General features: G+C 40.1%; 1 protein-coding gene across 3 annotated transcripts in view; it reads right to left on the bottom strand.

Annotated features, from left to right (window-relative positions):
- The window catches only part of CSMD3 (CUB and Sushi multiple domains 3), a gene marked incomplete at its 5' end in the record, with an annotated part of 620,447 nt that extends 607,767 nt beyond the window's left edge, over window positions 1–12,680 (bottom strand). For all 3 annotated transcript variants that reach the window (XM_080338547.1, XM_080338548.1, XM_080338549.1), the window contains one exon: window positions 12,503–12,680. In XM_080338547.1, coding sequence (XP_080194673.1) covers window positions 12,503–12,680 — 178 coding nt within the window. The remainder of the gene's footprint in view (window positions 1–12,502) is intronic.
- Between the last annotated feature and the right edge of the window lie 261 nt (window positions 12,681–12,941).

The following is a 12,941-nucleotide window of genomic DNA, read 5'->3' as shown; positions in this document are numbered from 1 at the left end:
AATGTAATTGATTAATAAACTGTTGACTCATTGTCTTCTAAAGTTTTGAACTTACTTACTTTAGACTTTAAAATGGATTTTAGAATTTCTTCTCATCTTGCAACTCTAGTATTTCTTCTGCCATCTCTATAAATGAATGATTAATTAGAAAAGGATTCCAAAAATGTGATAAAATCTGATAATAATCTTAAAGTCTGAAACATATTTTTTATGACTCACTTAACTACCATCATAAGACAGTGAACAGAAATGGACCAAAGCCTGTAAGGTTTTTGAGTGTCAATTACTTAGTTCACTAGCTCTAATACCATTTTAGGGTACTGGCCAAAAAGAATCTGAGGGATTTCAACTGTTACAGTTTTTCAGTTTCATCACTTTAGTCCCATGCATGATATGAACAGTTTTGTAGAGCTGTTGCATCCTAAATAAACTCCTCTGTATTGCTAAGAAGCATTTAGTGTGTTATAGCGATCTGTTCTGTTCTGCTGAAAGCCAATGACAAATCTTCATTTCAGTGGGGAGAAGATCTAAAATAATCTACTGGTAATTATTTCAAGAAGGTTATAATTGAACAGATGATCACTTTCATTCAAAATTTCACTTGAGAGTAAGAAGTCTTGAATAGAAAGACTTAAAGCAATATGAAATAGCAATATTGTTAGTAACATGAATTGAACCTTCATTAGAAATGAGACAGAAAAATAATATTAATTCAAAAAGAAAAACAAAAAGCACCGAGACTATAAAGTATGGATATTCAAGTAGATAACTTTTATATTTAAAATACTGATAAGATGTGGGCAAACAGGATAAATCAATGGTACATGACTCAAAAAATGCAGAGTCATCGAAGTGTACCAGACAAAGAATCGGAACCCAGCCCCAAGCAGTCTGTGAATTAAAAGCACAAAGAAGTATGGTACAAAAGAGATGGTGCAAATAAACTTTGTGCAAATGAAACATGGAGGAAATAGATGAGAAAGAAAAAAAATAAATTATCAACTAAATGTATCCAAATCACTTTGGACAAAGGATTTTCACCTACAGCACACTGTGTACTGGCTTAATAACACAGAAAGTTAAATCTTTTAAGAAGGAGGAAAATGTTCTTCAGAAAACATCTCAGGTAAAGTACAGCTGTATCTTCAGAAAAATCTGCAAATTCATTAATGATGGTTAAATGTTCATTATATTTTGTACCACATTTTAAAATAAATTATCAATTTTCCTTTTAGTTACCTCAGACTTACCCTAAATTCCAGTAATACTTTTTTTGGGGGGGTGAAGAGGTAGTGTTTTGGTTAACAAAAGCACATGATTAAAAAAGGTCGAAACCTAGCAGTAACTTAGAGATAAAATCCTTGCATACAAATAAGCACTATAGAATCATATGGTTAAAATTTGGATACTTGGTATGTTTTGGAAATCCAAGATGTTTTTCAAGTTCCAGTGTATGCAATTAAACATTCCACATGATATGGCAAGGAAAATTTTACAGATCTAATATTACTACTATATCCTTTACTGATATAATCATTCTGGATGACCAGGACAGACAAGTCAGAACTATAGTTTCTACAGAATAACATATAATGGTACGTATTATTATTATTATTTTTTTTTAATCACATAGGATGAAACAAGGCCAGATTTGTAGGGATTCTGTTACTCCCTTGTTCTAAGACTGACTTTGAGCATTTCAATGAAATCAGGAGAGTTTGCTATGTTTCTGACTTGTGAAAGCTACTGTTCCAAATTGCTCCCTTTGGGGCCTCTTGTACTGGTCACCTCTTTGAAATCTATTGACAGCTGAGTTAACACAAATATCCAATCTAGAGTCAGACTGTGCCACAGATATAAGCTAAGGAGAGGATCTGCTCAGCAGAACCTCAGTAATTTTTTTGGCATTCTTTGTTTGGGGTGAACGGGTATTATTTTAGTTACCAAAAAAAAAAAAAAAAAAACAAACCACCAAAAACAGACAGAAGAATGAAAACAAGTATAACTGAAAGTCTAGTCTTCTAATCCTGCCTTCTTGCAGATGATTTAAAATTCAAAGAACATTCTGAAAAGGTAAGTCTAATCTATGGCTCTAAGGCTGGGAGGATATTTAGATTCCTAACAGATCACCCTTACATACTTATTAATTTAGGCAACAAAAGGACTTTACAAATAACATAGAAACTGAAGAGAACTTTCTATATTTTACTGCAGGCTTTATGTTTTTGGGACTTCTCCAGTGGTACTTGTGGACTGGGAAGAGATTTTGGGAAGGGAGCCCAGAAGTGCAGGGGAGGCTGGATAAATTGGAAACATTACAGGAGCTAGCTGATGAGCTACAATTTGAGTGTAGTAAAAATATATAGATAGAGCTTAGGAGAGTGGGGTTTTTTTAATGGGTAGCTTAATTTAAAACCAGCTGAAATTAGTGTTGAAACTCATACAATTTTCTATGACCTGCAATTGTAGTACTAGAACGACTTAGGAATTTTGGAAATATATCCTTAGGAAAGTTACAGAGGCAGGCATACAGAAGTCACTCATGCTGTTGAACTCATTCTATATTAAGCATTGATTATGTTGCTTGCTGCTGTTTCAGATAAATAGCTTTGAGAAGCACAAGTTTGTAAGGACATTTCAAAAATCACCATGTCTTATATGGCTGATTGGTGCAACTTTTCACTGTTGAAAATGAAAATTCCAGTAAAATATGTTTCACCTGTTCATCAACAGAAACTTATTATCCTTGCATGGCAAGACAGGGGAGGTTCTGTTGGCACTGTGGCCTCTACAAAAAACACAGAAATGCTATTGCTAGTCTAGTGTCTATGCTTTTTTTTCTTTCCACAGAAGGGGGCTGAAAATTAAATTTTCTTGTGAATACTGAAGTATTTGAGTAGAAATTTGTGCCACATTCTTACAAAATCTCTGTAATTGTTAGAAGGAAATACGGTTGAATTTAGGATATTTGAAAGTTCATTAAATAGCATCTATAAAAACCCCTAAACAAACATTCTTCCAAATGTCAGAGGTATTTTATTTTCTCAGGAACGAGTTGCCAAGATTGAAATAAAGGGTAAAGAGGTGATATTATTGAAGTCTCTGAAGGTAATAACTATGTGACTTGTGTGAGGGAAGTTATTTACCCTCTTCAAAAGAGGTTGCAGAAAGGAACAACTTTTGAGGTTTTTTTTCAAAAAAGAAGAATTTTGAATGAATGTGGTAGATACACTGAATAGTAATGTGGAAAGGAGTAGGTAATGATGTTCCTATTTGTGTCTAAGTTGAAGAAGACAGCAAGAAACTGAGGATTAAGCAGTCAATTCCCCTCTTTTGATTGTAAGAGAACATTTTTCAAGCCCATCAAACATTAAATATTGATTTTTTTCTCAGTTCCAGGACTGTTTGTTGAAGGGTCTATTTAAAGTTAAAATCTTTTAGCAGTTTCATATGAAATAATTTCATATTTAGTAAATAATGTGAATGCTGTAAAAATGTAAATCATTTCAGTAATAGTCCTTAAAGGGAAGAATTGTTGCCATGAATATTGCTAAAGCATTCACTTGATAAAGTACAATTTGTATCATGTTGCTTCAATATATTAGACCAATGAAAATTCTCTAATCAGATAAGTTCTTTTGTGAGCACTATATTGATGTAAAGGTTTTGGAGGAAATGTCTTGCCCTTTCAGTTACATATTATGAATTACATGTATTTCTTTCCTTGTGGTCATTAAAACTGCCATGTCATGCAATAAACATTGCTAAAGTCAATAGCAGTAGTCATATGATTAAAGCATAAATGTCGATTAACATAGATATATTCAAGGGAGAACACAGAAGACGAGATAGTCGTGAACTAAGCATAGGTTCTTCTTGATAGAGCTCACAGCTACAGAAGGCTGCTAACAGAAGTTCTGGTATGTGCACACACACATTTGCATGTGTGTGCATGTCTGTGTTCCCACATGCACCTGGAGATGCATGAAAAAAGCACCTTTTACAGCAGAGATAATTGTCTTCACTATGTGATGTGACCAAAGACCTATTCTTTTCTCATCTCCACCTTTAGTTAACTAGGTAGGATTTGCACACTTGTTTTCCAGGATATTTTAGATCTTGTGATTTGGCTCAGTATATTATATGGGTTTAGATTCTGAGATGATGGCAAACACAAAGAAATGCTAGTAGAAGATAAATACAATAAAATAAATGTGGAAACTTCCCTACTTTTGTGCTTTGGTTTTGCTGGATGATTCAGCATTTTGAAATGTAACTACATATCTTGAATAGATGATAACCCAATAAAAGTAATGCTATGCTGAAATAAGAAGAATATCCATATTCAGCATTTGTGTAGTTCATTTTATGTATGGACTCCAAACTACACTTGCAGATAGCTACTTGCTTGGTCTGAAAACACTTCTGTAAGAAGATAATGATCACAGAGGGATCTTTTAAGTGTCACTGAAATACAGCCACCTCTGAGGTGTGATATGTCAACCTCTTTAAATGATAATGCCAGTATTAAAATGAAAGAGAAAATAGCGCAGACATTTTTTTTCTGTATTTGAGAGGTGATTAGAAGCTTTCATTCTACTAAAAACAGTTTTATAGGAATTATATTTGGTACAACTTTTCAAAAGCAGTGGGAATAAATAATTGTGTCAGTTAACTCTTAATGTGCTAGAATCAGTTTTTATTAGTGTATTTAGTAACTGGTGTTTTTTCTTTTCATCAAGCTTTCCTCCTAACATTTGCTAGCTACCACTACTTGCACTCTTGTTTTGTTAGTGAAATCAGTCATGTATCATAGCAGAACTTCCTTCTGAGATTGGACATAGACAATAAATTAAGAGGTAATTAGTTACTTAGGAAGCACATACATTTCAAGTTGGTATGTGCACCTTTGTATGATAACAATGTGGTCTGTTGAATTTTTTCATGACATAACCAAATATATGGCTATACTTTCTATATGTACATATTATATATGTATGTGTACACATGTGTATACACAATTCCATGAGAATGAAATCAGACAAGTTACAATACATAAAGATATAAAACTAATAAGACATGCGGATATGGGAAACAGACAAAATAGAATTCAAGGCCAGAAGTAGCGATTCATCATCTAATAGTCCAAGTAATTACTCAGTCATTTCTGCCTCAGGCCTCCAGATTCCTTTAGTCCTATTGCAAAGATAATCTTTGTTATTTACAGGTCTCAGGAGGTGAGAATTCATCACCCTGTGAATTCCTGTGTGGTTAAGTTACCTATCGTTTTTCACCTTATTTCTGTAATACAATATGAATACGATACACGATGCTATGATGCCATTTGTAGAATCCAAAGGAAAATGGTCAGTCCATCTCTCTGTGTCTGTGCTGGTTTCATCTCACCTTCCTTTTTGACAATACCACTCTGTGAGAGCACCAGTCCTGATGCAATCCCTTGTATGCCATTCCCAAATACTTTGAGGCTCTGTCTTCCTGACTAACACTGTTCCTAGATCTATAAACTTATCTAACATTTCAGACACTGGGAAGGAGATGATGAATTTCCACTATTTCCTTCTTTGACATTTACAATGGTATACAGCACTTGCAATGCTGGGATTATGGAGCCATAGTAAATCTTACATGATCTGTAAGAACAAGGCAGTGATAGTATAAATGCAAATCTGCCCAGGAAAACTAAACAACTAAATCTAAACAGCTACAAAAACATGGCATGTCTCCGTGTGTGTGCATGTTTCTTTTAAAAAGTCTTTGTCATAGCCCATAGCCTCGTCCATTCCAATTCTGGAAAGAATAGCTGGATATTGGGAAGCAGATATTCAACATTTCCTAGTAGTACTAGGCTTTTCTTATTCTTTTTTTAAGATGCAGGTGAATTCCTGTACATTACATTTATGCACCATTCCATTTAGATCCAAGATCATCACTATATATTGTTCCTTGAATTTTTGATAAATGCAAAGGTTCTCTCTTTTTGCAGACAAATTGTACAATTTCATTGAGAAGGAAACATTCATCTGTGGAGTTGTTTGAAAGGCACATGTTAAATTCCCATAAGAATTCTGGAATTTTTCAATAAACCTTAGCATGAAAATTATTCAGTCAAAATGGTGAGTTAAGTTTTATAGCTTTGTAATAAATAATTTTATCATATGCCTCTCTGATTTGTTACTTAAATATTGTTTCTTCAAAACACTCCTAAAATTATAAGGACCTAAGGAAAAAATGCCACCTTAGATCAAATTGTCTGTTCTTTGACTGTTCTTTTGTGGGAGATTGCTCTAGAGTGATCTCGTAAAATAATTTCCCACAAAGGCTTTGTTCCATCTTTTCAATCTTAACCACTATGTCCAGAAATACAAGCCAAATGACAGAAGTTAAGTCTGAGATGTCACAACTCTGTTGAATTAGAATTGAAGTTTTCTGTGAGTGAAAAGGGTAAAAACAATTTTTGCAACAGATCATAAAGGCCTTCCTATTCCTACCAGTTCAAATTTATCAGATTCTATAGAATTAACATTTTACATAAGTTATTTTATAAATGTTTTCCTTTGATATGTCTCTGTCCCAGCATCATAACAATGGACTTGGCCTTGCTTCACAGGTGCTAACTAGTTCCCCACACTCTTCCTTGAGACAGCTGACATTGGAAATGCTCAGTATCTCTGAAAATTAGATAGTGCCCAAGACATCTGTTTTTTTTAAAAAGGGGGGATACAAGGCTACTTTATTTTTCATAACCTTTTATCTGAAAGGATGTTACAATCATGCAAATTGAGCCATCCCTGCAGGATATTTGAAAATCTTTTAAAGTTTCTCTAAACAATTTTGTGCTTTTCTCCTTCTTTACTAGACCAATGTGCAATCAATGGTTACAAATCTCAAATTTTTGAAGTTGACCTGTGTAACACATCAACAACACCAGATATAATAATGTGGATATTATTACAAGCTTTCATACTATTCAGTGCTTTCAGACAGGTGCAGAGTGTAAAGCATGTAGAAGGGAAGGGAAGGGAAGGGAAGGGAAGGGAAGGGAAGGGAAGGGAAGGGAAGGGAAGGGAAGGGAAGGGAAGGGAAGGGAAGGGAAGGGAAGACATGACATGTGCAATCAATCCTACTAAGCTAGATGTGCAATCAATCCTACTTCACTTGTTTCTCAAAAACAAAAAAAAAAAATGCCACAAACAAGAAAACAAACAAACAAACAAGTAGACTATAAGCTTCTGCTACATTTATTTCACAGGGGTTTTGGAAAAGGAGGGATTTGAAAGTATATCCACAAAGGTCTTTAAGTCTTGTGAGCTGATGCTTGCAAACCAAGATGTTGATAACGGAGCTGAAGATGCAACCTGTCTCTCTTCAGCTTGTATGGTTGCCTGAAGCCCCAGCCCACTCCCACGAGCAACAGGTGCTCAGGGAGTGAGGGGCTATTTCTGTGTGTTGGAAAGAACAAACCAACCATCCTAATGCTGTCTCAGACTTACAAACAAAAGACTTGAGGGAGTCACAGAGCTACAAAAAAAAAAAAAAAAAAGAAAAAAAAGAAAAGAAAAAAAATACCACCACCAAAAACACACACACAAAAAAAACCAAAAACCCAAAACAAACAAACAAAGCACACACACACACACAAAAAAACCAACAACAACAACAAAAAAAACACAAAGAAAAAAACCACCAAACAAACAAAAACCCACACACACACAAAAAAAAAAAACAAAAAAAACCAGGACAGCCAAACGACGGGAGTATATCTAGAAGGACTCCCTGAGGGTGCGGGGCCGCCTCGGAGGCTACGGAGGCCGGTGCCGGTACCGGTATCAGTCCAGCTGCCGCCGAACGCAGGTGGCGCCGGCCGGAGGGCTGCTGCTGCTCCGGGCCGGCTCCGCCTTGCGACAGCTGCAGCTCGCAACAAAAAAGTGTAGACTGCAGGGGACTTTCCTCTGTGCCCTTTGCCGGTCCCTAATGCTACCGGGCAAGGGAGGGAGAAGCGGTCCCTGCTGATGCTGCTGAAAGGGTTTGTGTGTTTCTTCTTTTCTACCCTGCAGAAGAGAGGAAGGAAGAGCCGTGTGCCGGCCAGAGGGCATAGTGGAACCTTGTTTCAGCTCTGAAGGAGAAGAGCGGGGGTGAGAGAGAGCAACTTAGTCTGCAACCCTGCAGAACTGTGTAGCTTGAAAAAATCGCTTAGGTGCTGTGCCCAGTGCCCTGAGCAGGAGACCAGTGTGATCTGAGGAAGCTTCTAGGAAAGAGGCACAGTAAAAGGAGCTGAGCGTGTGCGGAGGAGTTGAAAAGGAAGGAAGAGGCTGCCTCTTCTCTAACCGGTGTCTCCCTGCACCCCTGCGTGCGTACACACACATACACACAAAGACGCAGCAGCAGCAGCTACCATCTGGAGATGAGGAAACCCGAACCTGCTGTTACTCGCCCAATCGTTGTTGCGCCCACCCGTGCCCCACTGAGGAAAGCCACCGCCAGTAACCCCACAAATCAAGTGACTGGGAAGGAAGAGATAGGAGGGGCTGGCGGAGACTGAAGAGAACCGGGCTGAGGTGGGAATGAGGGAGAAGGGGGACTGCAGAGGTGGCTGACAGAAGCAGGACACGCTTTGTCCCTCCTAAATATTCCCACATACCAGACACCCATCAATGGAAACGGAAATCCTTTCCGTTTTCTCATCACTTCTGTTAATCAGCAGTTTAAAATCTCACTGCTTCATTCCCTTTTATTTTGAAAGCTGTCCTTGTTCCGCTTGTCACAACTGCAACAGAGGAACAGGGAAGCAACAGCAGAGGCAATGCTTCATTTTAGCTGGGCAGACAAATGAGCAGATCTCAATGCTCTATCCTGCCTGTCTTGGAGCGACAGCTAAACAGAAGAAATAGAGGAGTCTTGTGGTCTCTAGTAATTTCTCCCGATTTCCTCCCTGGTTTGCTTCTGCAAACAGATCACAAACATTTTCTATTTTTTTTTGGGGGGGGGGGGGATAGGGGAGCTGCCAAACCAAAGGGGTGCAGGTATCAGTAATTTCTCTCCTAAAATTCAGGAGACAACGCTCACTGATAGTGCTTGTTTCATTTTTGCATATAAAAGAACTGTCATGGATTTGGGTTTCATTTTCTTTTATCCCCTCTCTTCCCCTTTCAGTAGCGGAGTTGGAGCATGTAGGTTTCCACTTGCTGCTCCTCCAAGCTTGATTTGTATCTCCTGTGCCTAAAGGGAGCTTCTCATTTCTCCTGTGGAAGGATGGTGGAGAAGGGAAAGGAGCTTTTCTAGGTGCCTTGCCAATCTAAAGAGAAGAACACGGTATACATTATCCCTTGCAGATTGTCAGAAATGACCCTGCTTGGCATTTCCCAAGGACTGAGTTGTGGGGGTTTCTTTTGGTTGTTGTTTTGTTTGTTTCAGTGTCATCTGTGCCTTCTCTCATTTTCCACTTATGCCATTTCTTTGCTTTTTTAATATGTCTAATTTTGTTGGAGACTGATCCATGGCATAAGCAGTTAAAGATTTTCATGGAAAAAGGCAGAATTCCTCTTAAGCTCTTGCCATCACCCCTTCCCCAGCAGTTCTCATAATTTCCTTCCTTCCATTTTCTCCTTCTTTCTTCTCCCTTTTCTAAGTCCTTCCAAGTATTGTGTAAAGGTTCCAAAGAGGCACAAATTTATAGATAAACATGAAGGTTGTTTGCTCGTTTGTTTTAATCTATATGGATATATACAAATACAAGGAGCACATAATTAATCAGATATGAACGTGGCTCTGTAAGCACCCTGGGATAGTTTGACACCTGTAACAGTGAAACAGCTGTGGATCAAGACTGGAGAAATGGCACAGGCTGATGACAAAAGTATGAAGGGCCTGAGAGGCAGATACCAAGCAAAGCTGTGGAAGTGGTCTGGATAACAGGAACCGCAGCAACAGTTTGTGTGCTGTGATGTGGTGCTAGACTATTCAATGGAGGTGATTAAGCAAGGAAGGATACGGACTGGAGTTTGTGGAGGTAGGGCACGGTAAAAATGATTTGACAGGCAGCAGTAGAGCAGATGAAGGAGCTAGGGACTCACCTTGCTCCCAAAATCTGGAATGTTTTAAATGGGCAGGTATTCATTCATTGTTTGCCTTTGCCAAGGTTTCTGGGAGCAGAAACGTGTACTGACAGAATGGGAATGTAAATAAAGGTAAAATGTATTCATTCATGGGAGTGGGGAGAGAACTAAATATGAATGCCCAGAATAGATGCACTGCTGCAATGACTTTAAGTGAGCTCTACGAAGCTTGGCTGCCTAAAGGAGCCTGCATCCAGGATGTAAAATCTGACCTGCTGGATTTGCAGTTGCAGAGAGGACTGCACAAAGTCTGGGGGATGTCTACAGAAACTGTCAGGGTCAGCACCTGGGAAGCTCAAGCCCTAACAAGCATCTCTCTGGGACTGTACGTGAGCAGGAAGAGAGACAGTTTTGCAAAGTCCCTTTTTTTTTTTTTTTTCCTCTTTCTTCTTGTGCTGTTTCAGGTGCTTCATCCCAGTTTTATCCCTCAGTGTCCAGTGTTTTTTCCTTCCCCCACCCCCAAAAGCAAGCGAAGTGGGTTCTCAACAGGTGCTGTGGAAACTTGTACGGCTCCCGCGGCCATCGCTACGCGGGGAGAACCACCCGAGTCTTTAATTTTGTAGGATGCTGCCGCCCCGCGACTTGTGCTCACAAAGCAGCAGTTGCTTCGGCAGCAGCTCCAGAGCCACCGCTCCTCCGTACCGCGCCCGCCGCGCGTCGCGGAGCGGAGTGGAACGGCACGCCTCGCCGGCAGCGAGCCCGTGACTTGCAAATGATGGCATCCCGCACAGAGAATGTGTTAATGACAGCGGACTGAACCAGAGGAAAGAAATGCCCCCAAAGCCCCGCGTTGATTTTGATCACAGACCGTCTATAGAACGGGGCAAAGCGCAGGAAGCAGCTCGCCTCGATAAACGCAGAGGCGCTGCCTGTAACTATATTGTGCATTAACGTCGCGGGCAAGCCCCTTCCTCTTGGATCCCCGCGCCAGGATAACGTGGGATTAGATAAAAGCCCTCGACATCCTCTCTCTGAAACACGAATTATCTTTTCCACGCCATGCAAATGAGGGGACAAGCAGCTGCAAAGCTCTACAATAAACTGTTTCATCCAAGGCAGAGCCAGCTTGGGAAGGCACGCCTTTGAATGACACCCACCCTCCCCCCCCCCCGCCTCCCCCCCCCACACACACCTCCTTCCCACCAGTGCGGGCAACCTCTGTAGGCGATAACCAAGGCTAAAAACTCGGAGAGGATCGATAATGTCTACTAAATATTCTGAGAGTGTATGAGTGTGGCGGCGAGGAGGGATGAGGATGAGGAGGGGGATGAAAGGGTGATTAATCAGATATTAATCACTGGCTACAAACAAGGGGAGATTATTTCGGGTAGGCAGCCGACTGTGGGGACTTGCAGAATAGATCCTTTTACTGAAGACACGCATGATGGGAACAGCACTTCACCGTTTAGCGGTGCCTGTGCAATTTTGAAGATGCAGATTATTCAAGCCACGTATTCTTTTCTCTGTGTAGCATTTTCCTTAACTATCTGCAAGCACAGACTTACTGGAGATATTTATCCACTAACTAGAGGTTTCCTTTTTACTCTCCTTTCGTGAACACAGAAGCAAGCGAAACAGCCCCTGCCCCGAAAAAAAAAAAAAGAAAAAAGAAAAAAAAAAAAAGAGACACCGCCCCTCCCCCCAAAAAAAAAAATAAAATCCTATCAAAAGCCTCACATATATCAGGGAAAAGGGATCAAAAGAGAGAAGATAAAAGGTGCCGATCTTTGCACCCAGCGGCAGACCATGCCTTCAAGGCTGAATTGCTAAGGTACCTTTTCGACAGCCAGGGAGCTCTGCATGCATACAAGCAGCTGAGCGCGAAGCGCATTTCGGGCTGTGAGACGGCTACGCACACGCCGGGCTCCTCCGTAACTTTCCCCACACAACGGGTTAAACTCATAAGTGCATCGATATAGGCATTCCCGCAAAGAGCCCGTTGCTCGACTGAAAACCAGAAAGGTAGCTATTCCGCCCCCCACTACCATTATCATCACCTTAAAAAAGTCACACGGTGGTATTTGCTTGAATATACTAGTTAGAGGCTATATGAACCAACTCACGTCTCCGTTTGAGCATACTGCAAGAATATTTATTGAGCCTCAGCTCAGTCACTGCATTGAACGCCAAGCCTGGCAAGCAAATACATTTCCTATCTCCGAAGAGAGCTCTGAATCAACTCTTTCTTTCCTCCTCGCTTTAGCGATCATTTATATCTCTCCGTTGCAAAGTACCCAGCGTAAGTATATAAAATTAAAGATATATATATATGTATATTGAAATATACCTTGGTATAAGGCGAGAGCTTGCAACGCCCTGACAAAAAGCAGACGGACCCCTAAAAATATACCCCTCAAATACTACCCTACCTTTCACACACGAAACCATCAATAAAAAGACGAGGTTCCACAATGTAAATCCACTTTTAATCTCCATTTTCTTCACCAGGATGAAATCCAGCCGGCCACATTTAGTACATCCCCTTTCCAAAAAGTCTGCTAATTTCGATTCCTTTGCACGGATTTCCCCTCTGCAGATTCCTTTCATATTATTCTTGAGAGCTCCTGATTCCTATTCCTTGGCTAGGCGCAGCGGAGTTGTTGCTGTTGATGGTGCGCGGTCACAGCTCGGAGTGAATGGTGTTTCTGGGATACCACAGCAACCTTGACGAGGACTCAACCATCTCTCCAACGGGGGCACAAAGTCTCAGCTACTCTCGATCGTGTCTTTTCCTTCCCCCCACCCCCCTCTACCCCAACTCCCTGCACAGTCGAAACCCACCACAATCCTGCCTCCTTACAGCATCCA

Source organism: Nesoenas mayeri, assembly GCF_963082525.1.
Source record: "Nesoenas mayeri genome assembly, chromosome: 2".
In the NCBI taxonomy this organism is placed as follows: Eukaryota; Metazoa; Chordata; class Aves; order Columbiformes; family Columbidae; genus Nesoenas; species Nesoenas mayeri.
The sequence above is the reverse complement of the archived record's forward strand: the minus strand, read 5'-3'. Positions and strand labels throughout refer to the sequence as shown.